General features: G+C 40.9%; 1 protein-coding gene across 7 annotated transcripts in view; it reads right to left on the bottom strand.

Moving 5' to 3' along the window:
- Nucleotides 1-16335, bottom strand: part of MCM9 (minichromosome maintenance 9 homologous recombination repair factor) — a 157134-nt gene that overhangs the window by 41136 nt on the left and 99663 nt on the right. For 6 of the 7 annotated variants that reach the window (XM_032274934.1, XM_032274932.1, XM_032274937.1 and 3 more), the window contains 4 exons: nucleotides 8190-8392; nucleotides 7061-7264; nucleotides 5915-5997; nucleotides 5279-5424 (listed from right to left, as the gene is read on the bottom strand). In XM_032274934.1, the coding sequence (XP_032130825.1) occupies nucleotides 5279-5424; nucleotides 5915-5997; nucleotides 7061-7264; nucleotides 8190-8392 (636 nt within the window). Of the gene's footprint in view, nucleotides 1-5278; nucleotides 5425-5914; nucleotides 5998-7060; nucleotides 7265-8189; nucleotides 8393-16335 lie in introns of those variants that run through there. The other variant, XR_004267838.1, reaches the window with a different exon arrangement.

The raw sequence follows: 16335 nt of genomic DNA, 5'->3' as shown, positions 1-16335 counted from the left end.
GCCTCTGTGTGTCTTTACATGAGATGGGTCTCTAAATACATCACACTGGTTGGGCTTTACTTTATCCATTTTGCCAGTCTGTGTCTTTTAATTGGGGCATTTAGCCCATTTACATTTAAGTTTAATATTGTTATGTGTGAATTTGACCTTGTCATCATGATGCCAGCTGGTCAATTTGCACATTAGTTGATGTAGCTTCTTCATAGTATTATTGCTCTTTATATTTTGGTGTGTTTTTGCAGTGGCTGGTACCAATTTTTCCTTTCCATATTTAGTGCTTCCTTCAGGAGCTCTTGTAAGGCAGGCCTGCTGGTGGCAAAATCTCTCAGCATTTACTTGTCTGTAAAGGATTTTATTTCTCCTTCACTTATGAAGCTTAGTTTGGCTGAATATGAAATTCTTGGTTGAAATTCTGTTCTTTTAAGAATGCAGAATATTGGCCCCCACTCTCTTCTGGCTTGCAGGGTTTCTGCTATGAGAACCGCTGTTAGTCTGATGGGCTTCCATTTGCGGTAACCCAACCTTTCTTTCTGGCTGCCCTTAACATTTTTTCCTTTGTTTCAGCCTTGGAGAATCTGATGATTATGGGTCTCAGGGTTGCCCTTCTTGAGAAGTATATTAGTGGTGTTCTCTGTATTTCCTGAATTTGAATGTTGGCCTGTCTTGCTAGGTTGGGAAAGTTTTCCTGGATAATATCCTGAAGTGTGTTTTCCAACTTGGTTTGATTCTCCCTGTCACTTTCAGGTACACCAATCAGTGTTAGGTTTGGTCTTTTCACATAGTCCCATATTTCTTGAAGGCCTTGTTCATTCCTTTTCATTCTTTTTTTTCCCTAATCTTGTCTTCACGCCTTATTTCAGTACCAAAGTTGATCTTCAAACTCTGATAACCTTTCTTCTACCTGATCAATTCAGCTACTGATACTTGTGTATGCTTCACAAAGTTCTCGTGCTGTGTTTTTCAGCTCCATCAGGTCATTTATGCTCCTCTCTAAACTGGTTATTCTAGTTAGGAGTTCCTATGATCTTTTATCAAGTTCTTAGCATTCTTGCATTGAGTTAGAACATGCTCCTTTAGCTCAGAGTAGTTTGTTATTCACCTTCTGAAGCCCACTTCAGTCAATTCGTTAATCTCATTCTCCACCCAGTTTTGTGCCCTTGCTGGAGAGGAGTTGTGATCATTTGGAGAAGAGGCATTCTGGTTTTTGGAATTTTCAGCATTTTTGTGCTGTTTTCTCCTCATCTTTGTGGATTTATCTACTTTTGATCTTTGAATTGATGACCTTTGGATGGAGTTTTTGTGTGGTGGGCCCTTTTTGTTGATGTTGATGTTTTTGCCTCCTGTTTGTTAGTTTTTCTTCTAACAGTCAGGCCCCTCTTCTGCAGGTCTGCTGCAGTTTGCTAGACGTCCACTCCAGACTCTGTTCACCTGGGTATCACCAGTGGAGGCTGCAGAACAGCAAAGCTTGCTGCCTGCTCCTTCCTCTGGAAGCTTTGTCCAAGAGAGGCACCAGCCGGTAGCCTGCTGGGGCTCACCTGTATGAGGTGTCTGTCAATCCCTGTTCAGAGGTCTCTCCCCATCAGGAGGTATGGAGGTCAGGAACTCACTTGAGGAGGCAGTCTGTCCCTTAGCAGAGTTCAAGCGCTGTACTGGGAGAATCCTTCTTGTCAGGATCAGCTGCTCTCTTCAGAGCCAGCAGGCAAGAAATTTTAAGTCTGCTGAAGCTGTTTCCACAGCTGCCCCTTCCCCCAGGTGTTCTGTCCCAGGAAGATGGAAGTTTTATCTACAAGCCCCGGACTGGGGCTTCTTTCTTTCAGAGATGCCCTGCCCGTGAAGAGGAATCTAGAGAAGCAATCTAGCCACAGCCACGCTGTGGCAGATTCTACCCAGTCCAAACCTCCCAGCCTCCTTAGCACTGTCAGGGGAAAACCACCTACTCAAGCCTGAGTAATGGCTGAAACCCCTCCCCCTATAAGCTCGATCATCCCAGGTCGACTTCAGACTGCTGTGCTGGCAGTGAGAATTTCAAGCCGGTGGTTCTTAGCTTGCTGGGCTCTGTGGGAGTGGGACCTGCTGGCCGAGACCACTTGGCTCCCTGGCTTCAGCCCCCTTTCCAGGGGAGCAAATGGTTCTGTCTCGGGGTTCCAGGTGCCACTGGAGTACATAAAAACCTCCTGCAGCTAGCTCAATATATCTGCCCAAACTGCCACCCAGTTTTGTGCTTGAAACCCAGGGCCATGAGATAATCTCCTGATCCGTGGATTGCAAAAACCATGGGAAAAGCATAATATCCAGGCTAGGTAGCATAGTCCCTCAGTGCTCCCCTTAGCTAGGGGAGGGAGGTCTCCTGGCTCCCTGTACCTCCCCGGTGAGGCAATGCCCCACCCTGCTTCTCACCTTCTGTAGGCTGCACCCACTGCCTAACCAGTAGTCCCAATGAGATAAACTGGGTATCTCAGTTGGAAATGCAGAAATCACCCGCCTTCTGTAGTGGTCTCATTGGAAGCTGCAGACTGCAGCCGTTCCTATTCAACCATCTTGCCAGATCTTTTATTTGCCATTTCAAATTTCCCTTTGGTTAACAGGGAGGATGACTTCTTAATAAGGATTGTAGTTCCCTAGAAGTGGGTCCTTTAGAAAGCCCTTCCTGACAGCCTAGAAATGCCTTTTTCTTATAAAGTACAATATGATCCCTCTTCTATGTGCTCACTTTGAAAAGATACTATACCAGAAAGCAGATGAGTAAGTTATTCTAAAATTCATGTGTAATCATAGAAAATATAAGAAAATACCTTAAATTTAAATGTATTTAAATACATTAAAATGTTAATGGTATAAATCTCTGGGAAATAAGATTTCATGTGATTTTTGTTTTCTAATTAATTCATTACTGGTGCTTCTAAAAATACAAAATAGAGAACATGCATTACCTTTATAATAAGAAAAAAGCCCCCCAAATTACTGTAAAAATATTGGGTCATATCACTCAACATAGATCTGAAAATATCAATAAGCAAATCCAGGTTCATTTTTACTAATTTGAGTTACAACCAAACAAAAAAGCAAATAGCTTTCAAAATTGCCACTACTTAGTATACGTCTCAGCATCAAATTGAGGTCAGGGCTATTGACAAATGTTAAAGTTCCAGAAAAATGTCCTAAAAGATGAGAATAAGTTAGGGTAGGCTAAGTTAGCCCTATTTTAGTCTAATTTTTTTTTTTTTTGAGACAGAGTTTCACTAAATCTCAGATCACTGCAACCTCCGCCTCCAGGGTTCAAGCGACTCTCCTGTCTCAGCCTCCCGAGTAGCTGGAATTACAGGCACCAGCCAACACACCCAGCTAATTTTTGTATTTTTAGTAAAGATGGGGTTTCACCAATTTTGCCAGGCTGGTCTTGAACTCCTGACCTCAAGTGATCTGCCCACCTCAGCCTCCCAAAGTGCTAGGATTACTGGTGTGAGCCACCATGCCTGGCCTGCACTCTGTTTTAAGGTGGATAGAATGTCCACTATTTGAGTCATACAGTCACCAGAATAAAGCATTTTCTGGAAGTAAAACATGAAAAACCTATAAATGGTTTCATTATAATTATCTCCTTAAGATATAGAGAATTCCTTCCAAAACAGTAAAAACCCATATGCTAGTTGAATTTTTTCTCATTTGTTAAGATTAGCATTAGATTGTTGGAGGTAGTTATTCACTTTCATTTGCAAGGTACCTGGTTTTGTTGCTTTCGCAGGGTGATCTACACCAGAACACGCTTCTACATTATAAATAAATACCAGTAGAAAAGAACATTTTAAGGTAGAATCCTTTCTTTCATATTGTCGAATACTTTCTTTTTTCCTTTCTTTCCCTCCAGGAGGGTCATTTTAAATTTGGGAAGTCCAACTGCCATCTTTCTAACACATAACAACGATTCTGAGCCTTACTTTTTCTCTTCTCCTGAATCTAGCATATGTCAGTTTCTGGTAGTTTGGATCAGTCAAAATGAGCAGCCTCTCCAAAAGCAAAGACAAGCCCAGGAGTGGCTTGAAAAGAATCAGCTACATCAAACCATAAACAACCCAAAGGAATAACTTTGATTTTTGCACCATGCTCTGGATCATAAAATGATCCAGAAGACCAAAAGAAAGAGGGGTGAATTTCATACTAAGTTCAAGTTTACCGTAGTCTGGCACCTGGCTATTAGCAGGAGAATGCCCATCCCCACACTTCCCCAGGAAGGCCGTGCTGAAGTTTCACAAATTAGAAAGAGAAGGCTGCTGTGAGAAGGAAGAATTCTCAAGGTTTTATTTAATATAGTCAACAGTCTCACTGTGGTCCCCAAATTCTTTGCAGCTGCTCTACTTTCTCATGTACTTCATTCACTAGATCCCGGCTTTGAGACCAACACCAATAAGAGCTGCAGGTCAATAATTAAGCCATTTACAATGATCACAAAGACACCAAAAATGGACAAACTTGCCATTCCTAACTCCTATTTCTCAGGCTCACACTCAAAGTCCAGGTTTTTAGAAGTCCACATATTTTGGGAGTATGCGAACATTAAAGTTTGGGCAGAATTTCTTTAGGTAAAGAGTCCACATTCTCACTAATGCTCGTGACAGGTTTCTTCCCATGTGTCCTCCTTCTCTATTATTCACATTTTTTTTAAGACAGAGTCTTAATCTGTTGCCAGGCTGGAGTACAGTAGTGCAACCTCCGCCTCCTGGGTTCAAGCGATTGTCTTGCCTGTTTCCTGAGTAGCTGGGACTACAAGAGCATGCTACCATGCCCAGCTAATTGTTCTTTCCATTTTTAGTAGAGACAGGGTTTCACCATGTTGGCCAGGATGGTCTCTCGATCTCTTGACCTTGTGATCCACCTGCCTCGGCCTCCCAAAGTGCTGGGATTACAGGCGTGAGCCACCATGCCCAGCCTATTATCCACATTTTTAGGAGTCATTAGGAAGGTTAAGTTTTGAAATGTTGCTTCTGTCACTGCTCAGTTGTTACCTCAGCCAACAAAATGTGGAGCAAAGAAAAGCTATCCCCACTGAGCCTGCCTGAATGTCTGATACCTAGAAAAGTAAACACTAAAATGCTGGTGTGGGTGGTGTTTGCAGTCACCGAATTTTGGAGCAGTTGGTTATACAGCAGTAGATAACTGAAACAATCCCCTACACACAGTACAGAGAGATTTTTCCACTTAATGCATAGCACACTTTCTTTGTTTCACTAAATGCCAAACAAGGATTTTCCATTATATGCCTTTCTGGGTTTTCATTCCTCACCTTTCAAGTCTTCTAAGCTCTTCACTCAAGAGGTTCTGCAGCTCTAGCTTTTCCAGAATAAGTTGACACTGTCTCTGGTACTGCTCCCCAGGGTTTTCAGGAAAGGAAGTATGGAGGGCATTCACACCTCCCAGCAGTGCACCTCCCTGAAGGGGTGAGAAAACACCAGGAGAGTCACCATAGGCCAGCCTGCATAGTCGTAAGTATACTCTAGGGACCAGCAATCTCCAGGGGGCTAAGACCACCCTTTATACCCCTATGTTGGGTATGAAAATCACTTGGGGGCCTTTTTCAACTTTCTGTAGTTCACTCCCCCAGTTCTTGGTGGCAAGAGCTCTAGGAAGCTATACTGTCACTGGTGGGACTACAAACATCCCTCAGGTGTGTTGAGGAGAAAAAGGATCGAGCCCCACTACTTTACATGGATGGGCAAAAGCAACACCACCAACACAGCAAATGTCTCCAGGACACTGTTTCCTCTTCTTTTAAATGGTTTCATATGGAATTTCCAGGAATTACTAGGACTAGAATATGTCCATTTTTATAACTTTTTATATGTTAATAAAGTGCCCTTTTTTTAAAAAAACAAAGTAAGTTTGTAATTAGGATAAAAATTAGGTACACAAATACCCTTACCTGCATTGAGGACTCCATGACTGACACCACTGTAATAGCATCTTCCAGAGTCACAGTATCACGAAACATCAGGCGAGCGTGAGCTACGAAACAAAACATGTTTGTTTTTAGAAACGTTTGAGGTGAGAAATGTAATTCTCTATCTAACCTCCTGCCGCCCCGGCACTCACCATGTGTATGTTATGAATGAGCTACTTATAACAAAATAATTTTACTAAATCAAGCACAAAAGTCAACATTCAACTAGCTTTAAGGTTGTTTCTATAATACACCTAATCCTTCTGTGTAGTCCACACAATTTTGTATATTTATCTGGAAAAATACTCTGGGCTCTAGAAAAGAAAGGAGCAATATAAACATATATTTAATATTTGGCAACTTTAGTTCTCACTTTCTAGTCTTTTATAAAACTACACAAAATTAAAACTCATTTCTCATCTCTGGCACTTCTATGATCTATGAGCTTTTCAAAGCTACCAAACAAACAATTCTAAATTCTGAGTTTTCTTGCCCTAATATTAGCTATAAATCCTTGAAAAAAGAAAGTCCATTTGTTTTACAGTACTTTTTATTAAGCTTGTATTATTTTATTATTCAGTTCATATAAATTCTTTTATAAGGATTATTTAAACACAGCTAAAATGTAAAAGTCAATGTTAGAAGAAAAGGTAAGATGCATGTTAGCTATACGTACATACGTAATGGGACAGGGCATGGCATTGTCAAGTTGGTTGTTATAATGACAGGGGTAGACTGCAAATGGTAATTAATGAGCAAGAACCAGCGATGCTATATGGGAAACAACTCAAAACAAGAAACTGTCCCACTCAAAATGCTAACACAGCTGCCACTGAGAAACAAAACATCAAAAATAAGGCTTTCTAAATGAATGGTATATTAAGTTCTAAGAGGTCCTGAGATGGCACAAAGATTCTTCTTTCTTAATGACACCATATTCTGGTCAATACTCATCATCTGTCCTCAGATAAGCAGAGATCTCCTGGCTCAGGGCCTTTATTTTTAAGTGACTGTGAGCACCTTAGAGTGGGGGTTATTCTCATTCATCTTTGAATCCATGGTGCCAAGCCCCATGCCTTGCACACAGGTGGCATTCAATATAAGCATCATTTGTTGAATGAAATAGACCTTCTGCTAATCGTATCAAGCTTTCCAACAGGCGAATGGTGGTCCGGGCAGTGTTCCGGGAATCACTCTGCCTTTGCATCTGGTAGTACCGGAGAAGAACTTGATTGCCCACATCAGACAGTGTGGGCTGTAGATTCCTTATAAGGCAGAAATAAGTTTTCATCTTTTCCATGCTCCAGAGCTTCTCTGATTTGCTTGGGCAACCTGTATATATCAGGTATTAGGTCAGTAAGTTGTAAGGACAAGGAAATATCTCATTTTAAGAGTATTTATAAAGTTCTGGTACTCATTTGTTAAAAGATAATCTTCACATTTTGTGGTTATTGAAATCTAGACCTATTGTCTGCAGAGCATACAATTTTAGAAAAAACAGTCTTATGATCTAAATTTAACAAAGGTAAGCTTCCTACCTTTATTAAAAATTATTCAGAATAATTCAGGTCTGTCCAGTAATCAATAATATTTGAGTAAATCTATTTTTCTTTTTGAGACGGAGTGCTCTGTCACCCAGGCTGGAGTGCAGTGGCACAATCTCCATTCATTGCAACCTCCACCTCATGGGATCAAGCAATTCTTCTGCCTCAGCCTCTGCGGTAGCTGGGATTACAGGTGTGCACCATCACACCCACCTAATTTTTGTATTTTAGTAGAGATGGGGTTTCACAATACTGGCCAGGCTGGTCTTGAACGCCTGACCTAGATGATTCACCTGCCTCAGCCTCCCAAAGTGCTGGGATTATAGGGGTGAGCCACCATACCTGGCCTGAGTAAATCTAATTTGAACAGAAGCCTACATTTAGAGATTTGTTTCATAATTCATTCTGGTTTTCTTTATGTAAGAGGTGAGTGGTAATTCTATATCATAAGGTTGCCCCCTTTCATCATAAGGGACATATTTAACAATGTTAGTTTCATTAGTGGCAGGTAGAGAAAGACCCTTTTCCTTCAACTCAGTATTCTGAGGCCCAGTAAGTGGCTCCTCTCACTGCTTTCTGTCTAAGCCTTTCTCTATTGCCTGGTACTACATTGCATACTTTGGGTATTTCTTTAATTTTCTTGAAAGGAAATTTCTTTAAGTTACAACTAATCTCTCTTTGTTACTCTGAATTATTTGCCTGTCTTCACATACCTTTATTTTCCAAGATAAAGGAGGAAATGATACGATCCCAGTCTTCATTCTTGGTATCAAGCAAAACCAGGATCAGATCAAATCGACTTAAGAGTGGGCTGCCAAGGGCAATGTTCACAGACACGGACTCCTGGGGGTCATACTGGCCTTTGGGGTTAGTTGCTGCCAGGATGGTAGTCCTTGTGTTCAGCTTACACACGAGGCTGCCAATAGAGACAGTACAATTTACTTACTGTGAGGTTCAGATAAAATGCAAGATTATAGCTGTTAATAAAATGGGGCTGCTCTTGCATCTTGAAAATCTAGGAACTCCTGTGAAAGAAAATGTAGAATGACAGAAGGAGATATCACAAACATCAACTTTGAACAAAGTATACTGAAACTATACTATCTTAAAGAGAAGTAGACCAGGTGCAGTGGCTCATGCCTGTAATCCCAGCACTTTGGGAGGCTGAGGCACGCAGGTTATGAGGTCAAGAGATTGAGACCATCCTGGCCAACATGGTGAATCTCCATCTCCACTAAAAATACAAAAATTAGCGGGGCATGGTGGCATGTGTCTGTAGTACCAGCTACTCAGGAGGCTGAGGCAGGAGAATTGCTTAAACCTGGGAGGCAGAGGTTGCAGTGAGCTGAGATGGCACCACTGCCCTCCAGCCTGGTGACAGAAAGAGACTTCCATCTCAAAAAACCAAAATAGTAACTATTCAATAAATACTTTTTATGCCCCTGCTATGAGCAGACTCCTCTGCTAAGTGCTAAGAAGTGCCCAAAATTAAACCAAACTCTTCTTGAGGGGCTTGCAATCTACTAGCTGTACTGTAACACAAGGCAGAAGTTCTAAAAGAATGAAGTTCCCAGGAGAAATAAGGATGATGTGTATTCATTTATTTGGATAGAAAAGATGAACAGAGAAGCATTGTGAAGCAGGTTTTAAACTGGGCCTTTCAAGACATCTGGACATTTTTAGGTGGAGAAAGATGCATTTGCAGAGGGAGTGTGAGTAGACAGTGAGGATGACTTTGTAGAACAGTGAGTCGAAGCAAAAACTTTCTGTGTATTCACTCATTTTGTTTTGATTTTTCTAAACACAAAAGAAACAGAGAGAGAAAGAAAGAGGGAGGTAAAAGAAATCAGAAAATAAAAGGATTGATTTGGCACTGAGTTTCTGGGGAACCATTGTGAAGAGAAGTCTGATGAGGACTGGGATGGTGGGTGGGTTGGACAGGGAAGGACTATGGACAGGAGGCAGGGTAGGGCTCTAGTGCAATGGTCCCATAGAGGGGCAGGGAAGTCCTAAATAGAGCATGGCAGGATAGGGATGGATGTGACATCACTTAGATATTGTTTTTAAACTAATTAATGATGGGCTGGTACTCAAAATAATGTGGCATATTTATTGGCAATAACAAATGTAAAAATTTGAATCTGTAAATGTGTATGCTGTGCACTTGATGCCCATTTTTAGTTATAGTGGGATGTCTGCCTCCCAGAAGTCACAGCCCTATGACATCAGCAACATGTGTTACACTTGTTAATCCCTGATCTATTTCTAGCTAGCAGTTACTTCATTCCCTGAGGCTGAAAATGTTTGAGAATCTTTATTTGTGGCAAGTGGCACAAGAAGACACTCATTAAATAAATAAGAAAAATAAACAAGGCATCTTACCAAAAACTAAATTCCCTTTTTAAAAAATTAGTGGCAAGAAAAAATTCTGAACCGACAGTTCACATCTTATAATTTATGTGTCAAAATGGCTTTTGTAAAGACAGTTATTTAGAACTTGGAATATAATTTGCCATAAAACAATATAATAAGCGGTTCCTAAGTAACCCACAAAAGCACATTTAACCCACACTGAGACTATTTGCATTTATTATTTTAAAATGTCTACAACACTGGCAATGAAACAAAATACAATTGCTTGTGAAATAATTTTTATAAAATTATTTTTAATGCTAGGTCAAATGAATTGTTCATTCTTCCTCTCTCTGATCAACTAATATTTATAGGCCATTTCCTGTGTATAAAAAGCTGTACTGAGAATCCAAAAAGGTATACATCTGATCCCTGCCTCCAATTAGTTTACAGCACAACTGCTAGGGAAAGTAGAGGTGGAGCAGAGCACCTGCCAGATTGTAAGTGTGCAAGGAATGTTGGTGTCAGTATCAGCATTAGCATCAGCAGGGAGAAACTTCTGCGGGGACACCTGGAGATCTCCAGAGGATATAATTGGGAAGTTTTCCAACATGTGAGAAGAAAAATGAACAAAGAAAGAAGATGATAAATTATTCCTGAGGTAGCTGGGGGAAGTAATTTTTCCACTAGAAAAGCTTAAGCTTAAGAATCATGCTGGTGGATCACCTGAGCTCAGGAGTTTGAGACCAGCCTGGGCAACATGGTGAAACCCCCATCCCTACTAAAAATATGAAAAATAGCTGGCATGATGGTCCACACCTGTGCTTCCAGCTGCTTGGGAGGCTGAGTTGGGAGAATCACTTGAGCCTGGGAGGTTGAGGTTGTCAGTGAGCCAAGACTGTGCCACTGCACTTGCAGAGCAAGAGTCTATCTCAAAAAAAAGGTGGGCGGGGGGTGCTAACAAAAATTTATATGCAAAGTAAAAAGGCTGTCTGAGGTGAAGTCAGCAGAAATATTAGCAAGGAAAATATGGGAGTGGGCAGAGGAAGAGGAGATTATGAGAGATAAGTCAGGCAGATCCCTGTAGAAAGGAGGAAGATGAGGACAGTGCCAGGAGGGGCAGGTGGTCTCTGGACATTTGAAAGGGGAGAAGACCATACATAAACCTGGTGGGTACAGACCTGTGATACAAGTATTTAAAAAACAAAAACAAATGAGGCAGTAGAAAACAAACACAAATATATATACACAGTATAATCCTAAGTACACTGTGCATGGCAGTGGCTCACTACATAATTAATGAAAGAATGAATTCGCAGAGTATAAAGTAACTCATTTTTCTATCCCATATAAAGTCTACCTTCGTCAATAATATTAATAAAAATAATTACATATTTAACATCAAGCAAGCACTGCATTAGGTTTACACAGATCATCCCTAATCATAGCAACCTGAAGGGTAGGTGCTATTACCACAAACTTAGAAATAAGGAAACTAGAAGTTCAGAAATACTAACTTCCCCAAGGTTACACTGAGAGCAGCAGAGCTGAGGTTCAAACCTAGATCTGGGCTCCAAAATCAACGCTCTTTTACTTCCAGACTGCCGATTCTGCCTTGTAAATTTGGGCATCTATTTTTCTTCCTTTGTATCTTTTTTTTTTTTTTTTTTTAAGAGACATGGTCTCACTCTGTTGCCCAGGCTGTAGCACAGTGGAATGATTATGGCTCACTAGAACCTCAAACTCCTGGGTTCAAGTGATCCTCCTGCCTCTACCTCCCAAGTAGCTGGGTGTACATCACCACGCCCAGCTGAATTTTAGAAACTTCTTTTTGTGGAGATGAAATCTTGCTATATTTCCCAGGCTGGTCTTGAACTCCTGGCTCCAAGAACCCTTGGCCTCCCAAAGTGCTGGGATTACCAGTGTGAGTCACTGTGCCCAGCCTGTTTTTTTCCTACTAAATCTGGTCTTCCTTGAGGGATTGTTATTTATTGTTATAATCCTCACATTGCCTGGTACATAGCAAATGCTTAATAAATGTACATAATTTAAATGAAAAATAAAAATAAATCTTTACTTAGTTCAGTATTTCTGAAATTCAGAATTATTTTACATTCACTGGCTTTGTCATAAAAGGATGCTGATACATATTTCTTTTGCATTAACTTCAAAAAGTAAAAACATTCCACTTTTTAAAAAATCTACTTTTACGTTTATTTAATCTACAAATTTAAATGCCCTACAAAGGTCTCCCATTACTCCCTTTACCAGATGATCCTCATCTTTACTTATGGCTCTGATTACCTCCTATATGCTGGTACTTCCAAATTTATCTCCAGAACTTCCAATACTCTGTTATACAGCAGTGGTGAGAGAGGGCATCCTTGTCTTGTGCCAGTTTTCAAAGGGAATGCTTCCACCTTTTGCCCATTCAGTATGATATTGGCTGTGGGTTTGTCATAAATAGCTCTTATTATTTTGAGATATGTTCCATCAATACCTAGTTTATTGAGAGTTTTTAGCATGAAGGGTGTTGAATTTCACTGATGCCCTTTTCTGCATCTATTGAGATAATCATGTGGTTTTTATCTTTGGTTCTGTTTACGTGATGAATTATGTTTATTGATTTGAGTATGCTGAACCAGTCTTGCATCCTAGGGATGAAGCTGACTTGAACATGGTGGATAAGCTTTTTGATGTGCTGATGGATTCAGTTTGCCAGTATTTTATTGAGGATTTTCGCACAGATGTTCATCATGGATATTGGCCTGAAATTTTCTTTTCTTCTTGTGTCTCTGCCAGGTTTTGGTGTTAGGATGATGCTGGCCTCAGAAAATGAGTTAGGGAGGAGTCCCTCTTTTTCTATTGTTTGGAATAGTTTCAGAAGGAATGGTGCCAGCTGCTCTTTGTAACTCTGGTAGAATTCAGCTGTGAATTCACCTGGTCCTGGGCTTTTTTTGGTTGGTACACTATTAACTACTGCCTGAATTTCAGAACTTGTTATTGGTCTATTCAGGGATTTGACTTCTTCCTGGTTTAGTGTTTGGAAAGTGTATGTGCCCAGGAATTTATCTATTTCTTCTAAATTTTCTAATTTATTCGCAAATAGAGGTGTTTATAGTATTCTCTGATAGTAGTTTGTATTTCTGTGAGATCAGTGGTGATAACCCTTTTATCATTTTTTATTGTGTCTATTTGATTCGTCTCTCTTTTATTAGTTTGGCTAGCAGTCTATCTGTTTTGTTAATTTTTTCAAAAAACCACCTCCCAGATTCATTCACTTTTTTGAAGCGTTTTTTGTGTCTCTATCTCCTTCAGTTCTGCTCTTAGTTATTTCTTGTCTTCTAGTTTTGAATGTTTGCTCTTGCTTCTCTAGCTCTTTTGTCATGTTAGGATGTCAATTTTAGGCACTTTCTCTTGTGGGCATTTAGTGGTATAAATTTCCCTCTAAACACTAATTTAGCTGTGTCTCAGAGATTCTGGTACGTTGTGTCTTTGTTCTCATTGGTTTCAAAGAACTGTTTATTTCCGCCTTAATTTTGTTACTTATCCAGTAGTCATTCAGGAGCAGGTTGTTCAACTTCCATGTAGTTGTGTGGTTTTGAGTAAGTTTAGTTAATCCTGAGTTCTAATTCGGTTGCACTGTAGTCTCAGAGACTGTTTGTTATGATTTCCATTCTTTTGCATTTGCTGAGGAGTGACTTACTTCCAATTATGTGGCCAATTTTAGAATAAGTATGATGCGATGCTGAGAAGGGTGTATATTCGGTTGATTTGGGGTGGAGAGTTCTGCAGATGTCTATTAGGTCCATTTGGTCCAGAGCTGAGTTCAAGTCCTGAATATCCTGGTTAATTATCTGTTTCGTTGATCTGTCTAATATGAACAGTGGGTGTTAAAGTCTCCCACTATTATTGTGTGGGAATCTAAGTCTCTTTGTAGGTTTCTAAGAACTTGTTTTATAAATCTGGGTGCTCCTGTATTGGGTGCATATGTATTTAGGATGGTTAGCTTTTCTTGTTGCATTGATCCCTTTACCATTATGTAATGCCCTTCTTTGTCTTTTTTGATCTTTGTTGGTTTAAAATCTGTTTTATCAGAGACTAGGATTGCAACTCCCCCCCCCCTTTTTTTTTTTTTTGCTTTTCACTTGCTTAGTAAATATTCCTCCATCCCTTTATTTTGAACCTATGAGTGTCTTTGCACATGAGGTAGGTCTTCTGAATACCGCATACTGATGGATCTGGACTCTTTATCCAATTTGCCAGTCTGTGTCTTTTAAATTGGGCATTTAGCCCATTTTTACATTTAAGATTAATATTATGTGTGAATTTGATCCTGTCATTATGATGCTAACTGGTTATTTTGCCCATTAGTTGATGTAGTTTCTTCACAGTGTCAATGGTCTTTACAATTTGGTATGTTTTTGCAGTGGCTGGTACCAGTTTTTCCTTTCCATATTTAGTGCTTCCTTCGGGAGCTCTTGTAAGGCAGGCCTTGTTGTGACAAAATCTCTCAGCATTTGCTTGTCTGTAAAGGATTTTATTTCTCCTTTGCTTATGAATCTTAGTTTAGTTGGATATGAAATTCTGGGTTTAAAAATCTTTTCTTGAAGAATGCTGGGCGCAGCATTCTTTAAGAATGCAGGCACAGTGGCTCATGCCTATAATCCCAGCACTTTGGAAGGCCAGGGTGGGCAGATCATCTGAAGTCAGAAGTTCGAGACCAACCTGGCCAACATGGTGAAGCCCTGTCTCTACTAAACATGCAAAAATTAGCCAGGCATGGTGGCACGTGCCTGTAATCCCAGCTACTCAGGAGACTGAGGCAGAAGAATCACTTGAACCCGAAATGTGGAGGCTGCAGTGAGCCGAGATCACGCCACTGCACTCCAGCTTAGACAACAAGAGCAAAACTCCATCTCAAACAAAACAAAACAAAACAAAAATGTTGAATATTGGCCCCCACTTGCTTCTGGCTTGTAGGGTTTCTGCAGAGAGACTGGCTGCTAGTCTGATGGGCTTCCCTTTGTGGGTAACCCAAGCTCTCTCTCTGGCTGCCTTTAACATTTTTTCCTTCATTTCAACCTTGGTGAATCTGATGATGTGTCTTGGGGTTGCTCTTCTTGAGGACTACCTTTGTGGAGTTCTCTGTATTTCCTGAATTTGAATGCTGGGCTGTCTTGCTAGGTTGGGGAATTTCTCCTGGGTAATACTCTGAAGAGTGTTTTCCAACTTGGTTCCCTGTCACTTTCAGGTACACCAATTAAATGTAGGTTTGGTCTTTTCACATAGTCCCATATTTCTTGGGGGCTTCTGTTTGTTACTTTTCATTCTTTTTTCTCTAATCTTGCCTTCACGCGTTATTATTTCATTACGTTGATCTGAAATCTCTGATATCCTTTCTTCTGCTTGATAGATTTGGCTATTCATACTTGTGTATTCTTCAGCTCTGTCAGGTTATGCTCCTCTCTAAACTGGTTATTCTAGTTAGTCGTTCCTGTAATCTTTTTTCAAGATTCTTAGCTTCCTTGCACTGGGTTAGAACATGCTCCTTTAGCTTGGAGGAGTTTGTTATTACCCACCTTCTGAAGCCTACTTCTGTCAATTTGTCAAACTCATTCTCCATCTAGCTTTGTGTCCTTGCTGGCAAGGAGTTGTGATCCTTTGGAGGAGAAGAGGCAATCTGGCTTTTGAAATTTTCAGCTTTTTTGCACTGGTTTTTCCTCATCTTCATGGATTTATCTACCTTTGGTCTTTGATGTTAGTGACCTTCAGATGGGGTTTCTGTGTAAACATCCTTTTTGTTGATATTGATGCTATTCCTTTCTGTTTGTTAGTTTTTCTTCTAACAGTGTGGCCCCTCTGCTGCAGGTCTGCTGGAGGTTATTGTAAGTTCACTCCAGACCCTGTTTGCCTGGGTACCACCAGCAGAGGCTGCAGAACAGCAAAGATTACTGCCGGTTCCTTTTTCTGGAAGCTTCATCCCAGAGGGGCACCCGCCAGATGCCAGCCGGAGCTCTCCTGTATGGCGTGTCTATCGACCCCTGCTGGGAGGCATCTCCCAGTCAGGAGGCACAGGTGTCAGGGAACCACTTGAGGAGGCGGTGTGTCCCTTAGTAGAGCTTGAGCACTGTGCTGGGAGATCTGCTGCTTTCTTCAGAGCCATCAGGCAGGAACATTTAAGTCTATTAAAGCTGTGCCCGCCAGGCGCGGTGGCTCAAGCCTGTAATCCCAGCACTTTGGGAGGCGGAGGCGGGTGGATCACGAGGTCAAGAGATCGAGACCATCCTGGTCAACATGGTGAAACCCCGTCTCTACTAAAAATACAAAAAATCAGCTGGGCATGGTGGCACGTGCCTGTAATCCCAGCTACTCAGGAGGCTGAGGCAGGAGAATTGCCTGAACCCAGGAGGCGGAGGTTGCGGTGAGCCGAGATCACGCCATTGCACTCCAGCCTGGGTAACATGAGTGAAACTCCGTCTCAAAAAAAAAAAAAAAAAAAAAAAA

This window comes from Sapajus apella, unplaced genomic scaffold (genome assembly GCF_009761245.1).
Source record: "Sapajus apella isolate SASKATOON/1434 unplaced genomic scaffold, GSC_monkey_1.0 scaffold6, whole genome shotgun sequence".
Classification (NCBI taxonomy): domain Eukaryota; kingdom Metazoa; phylum Chordata; class Mammalia; order Primates; family Cebidae; genus Sapajus; species Sapajus apella.
This window is presented reverse-complemented; position numbering and strand designations above follow the sequence as displayed.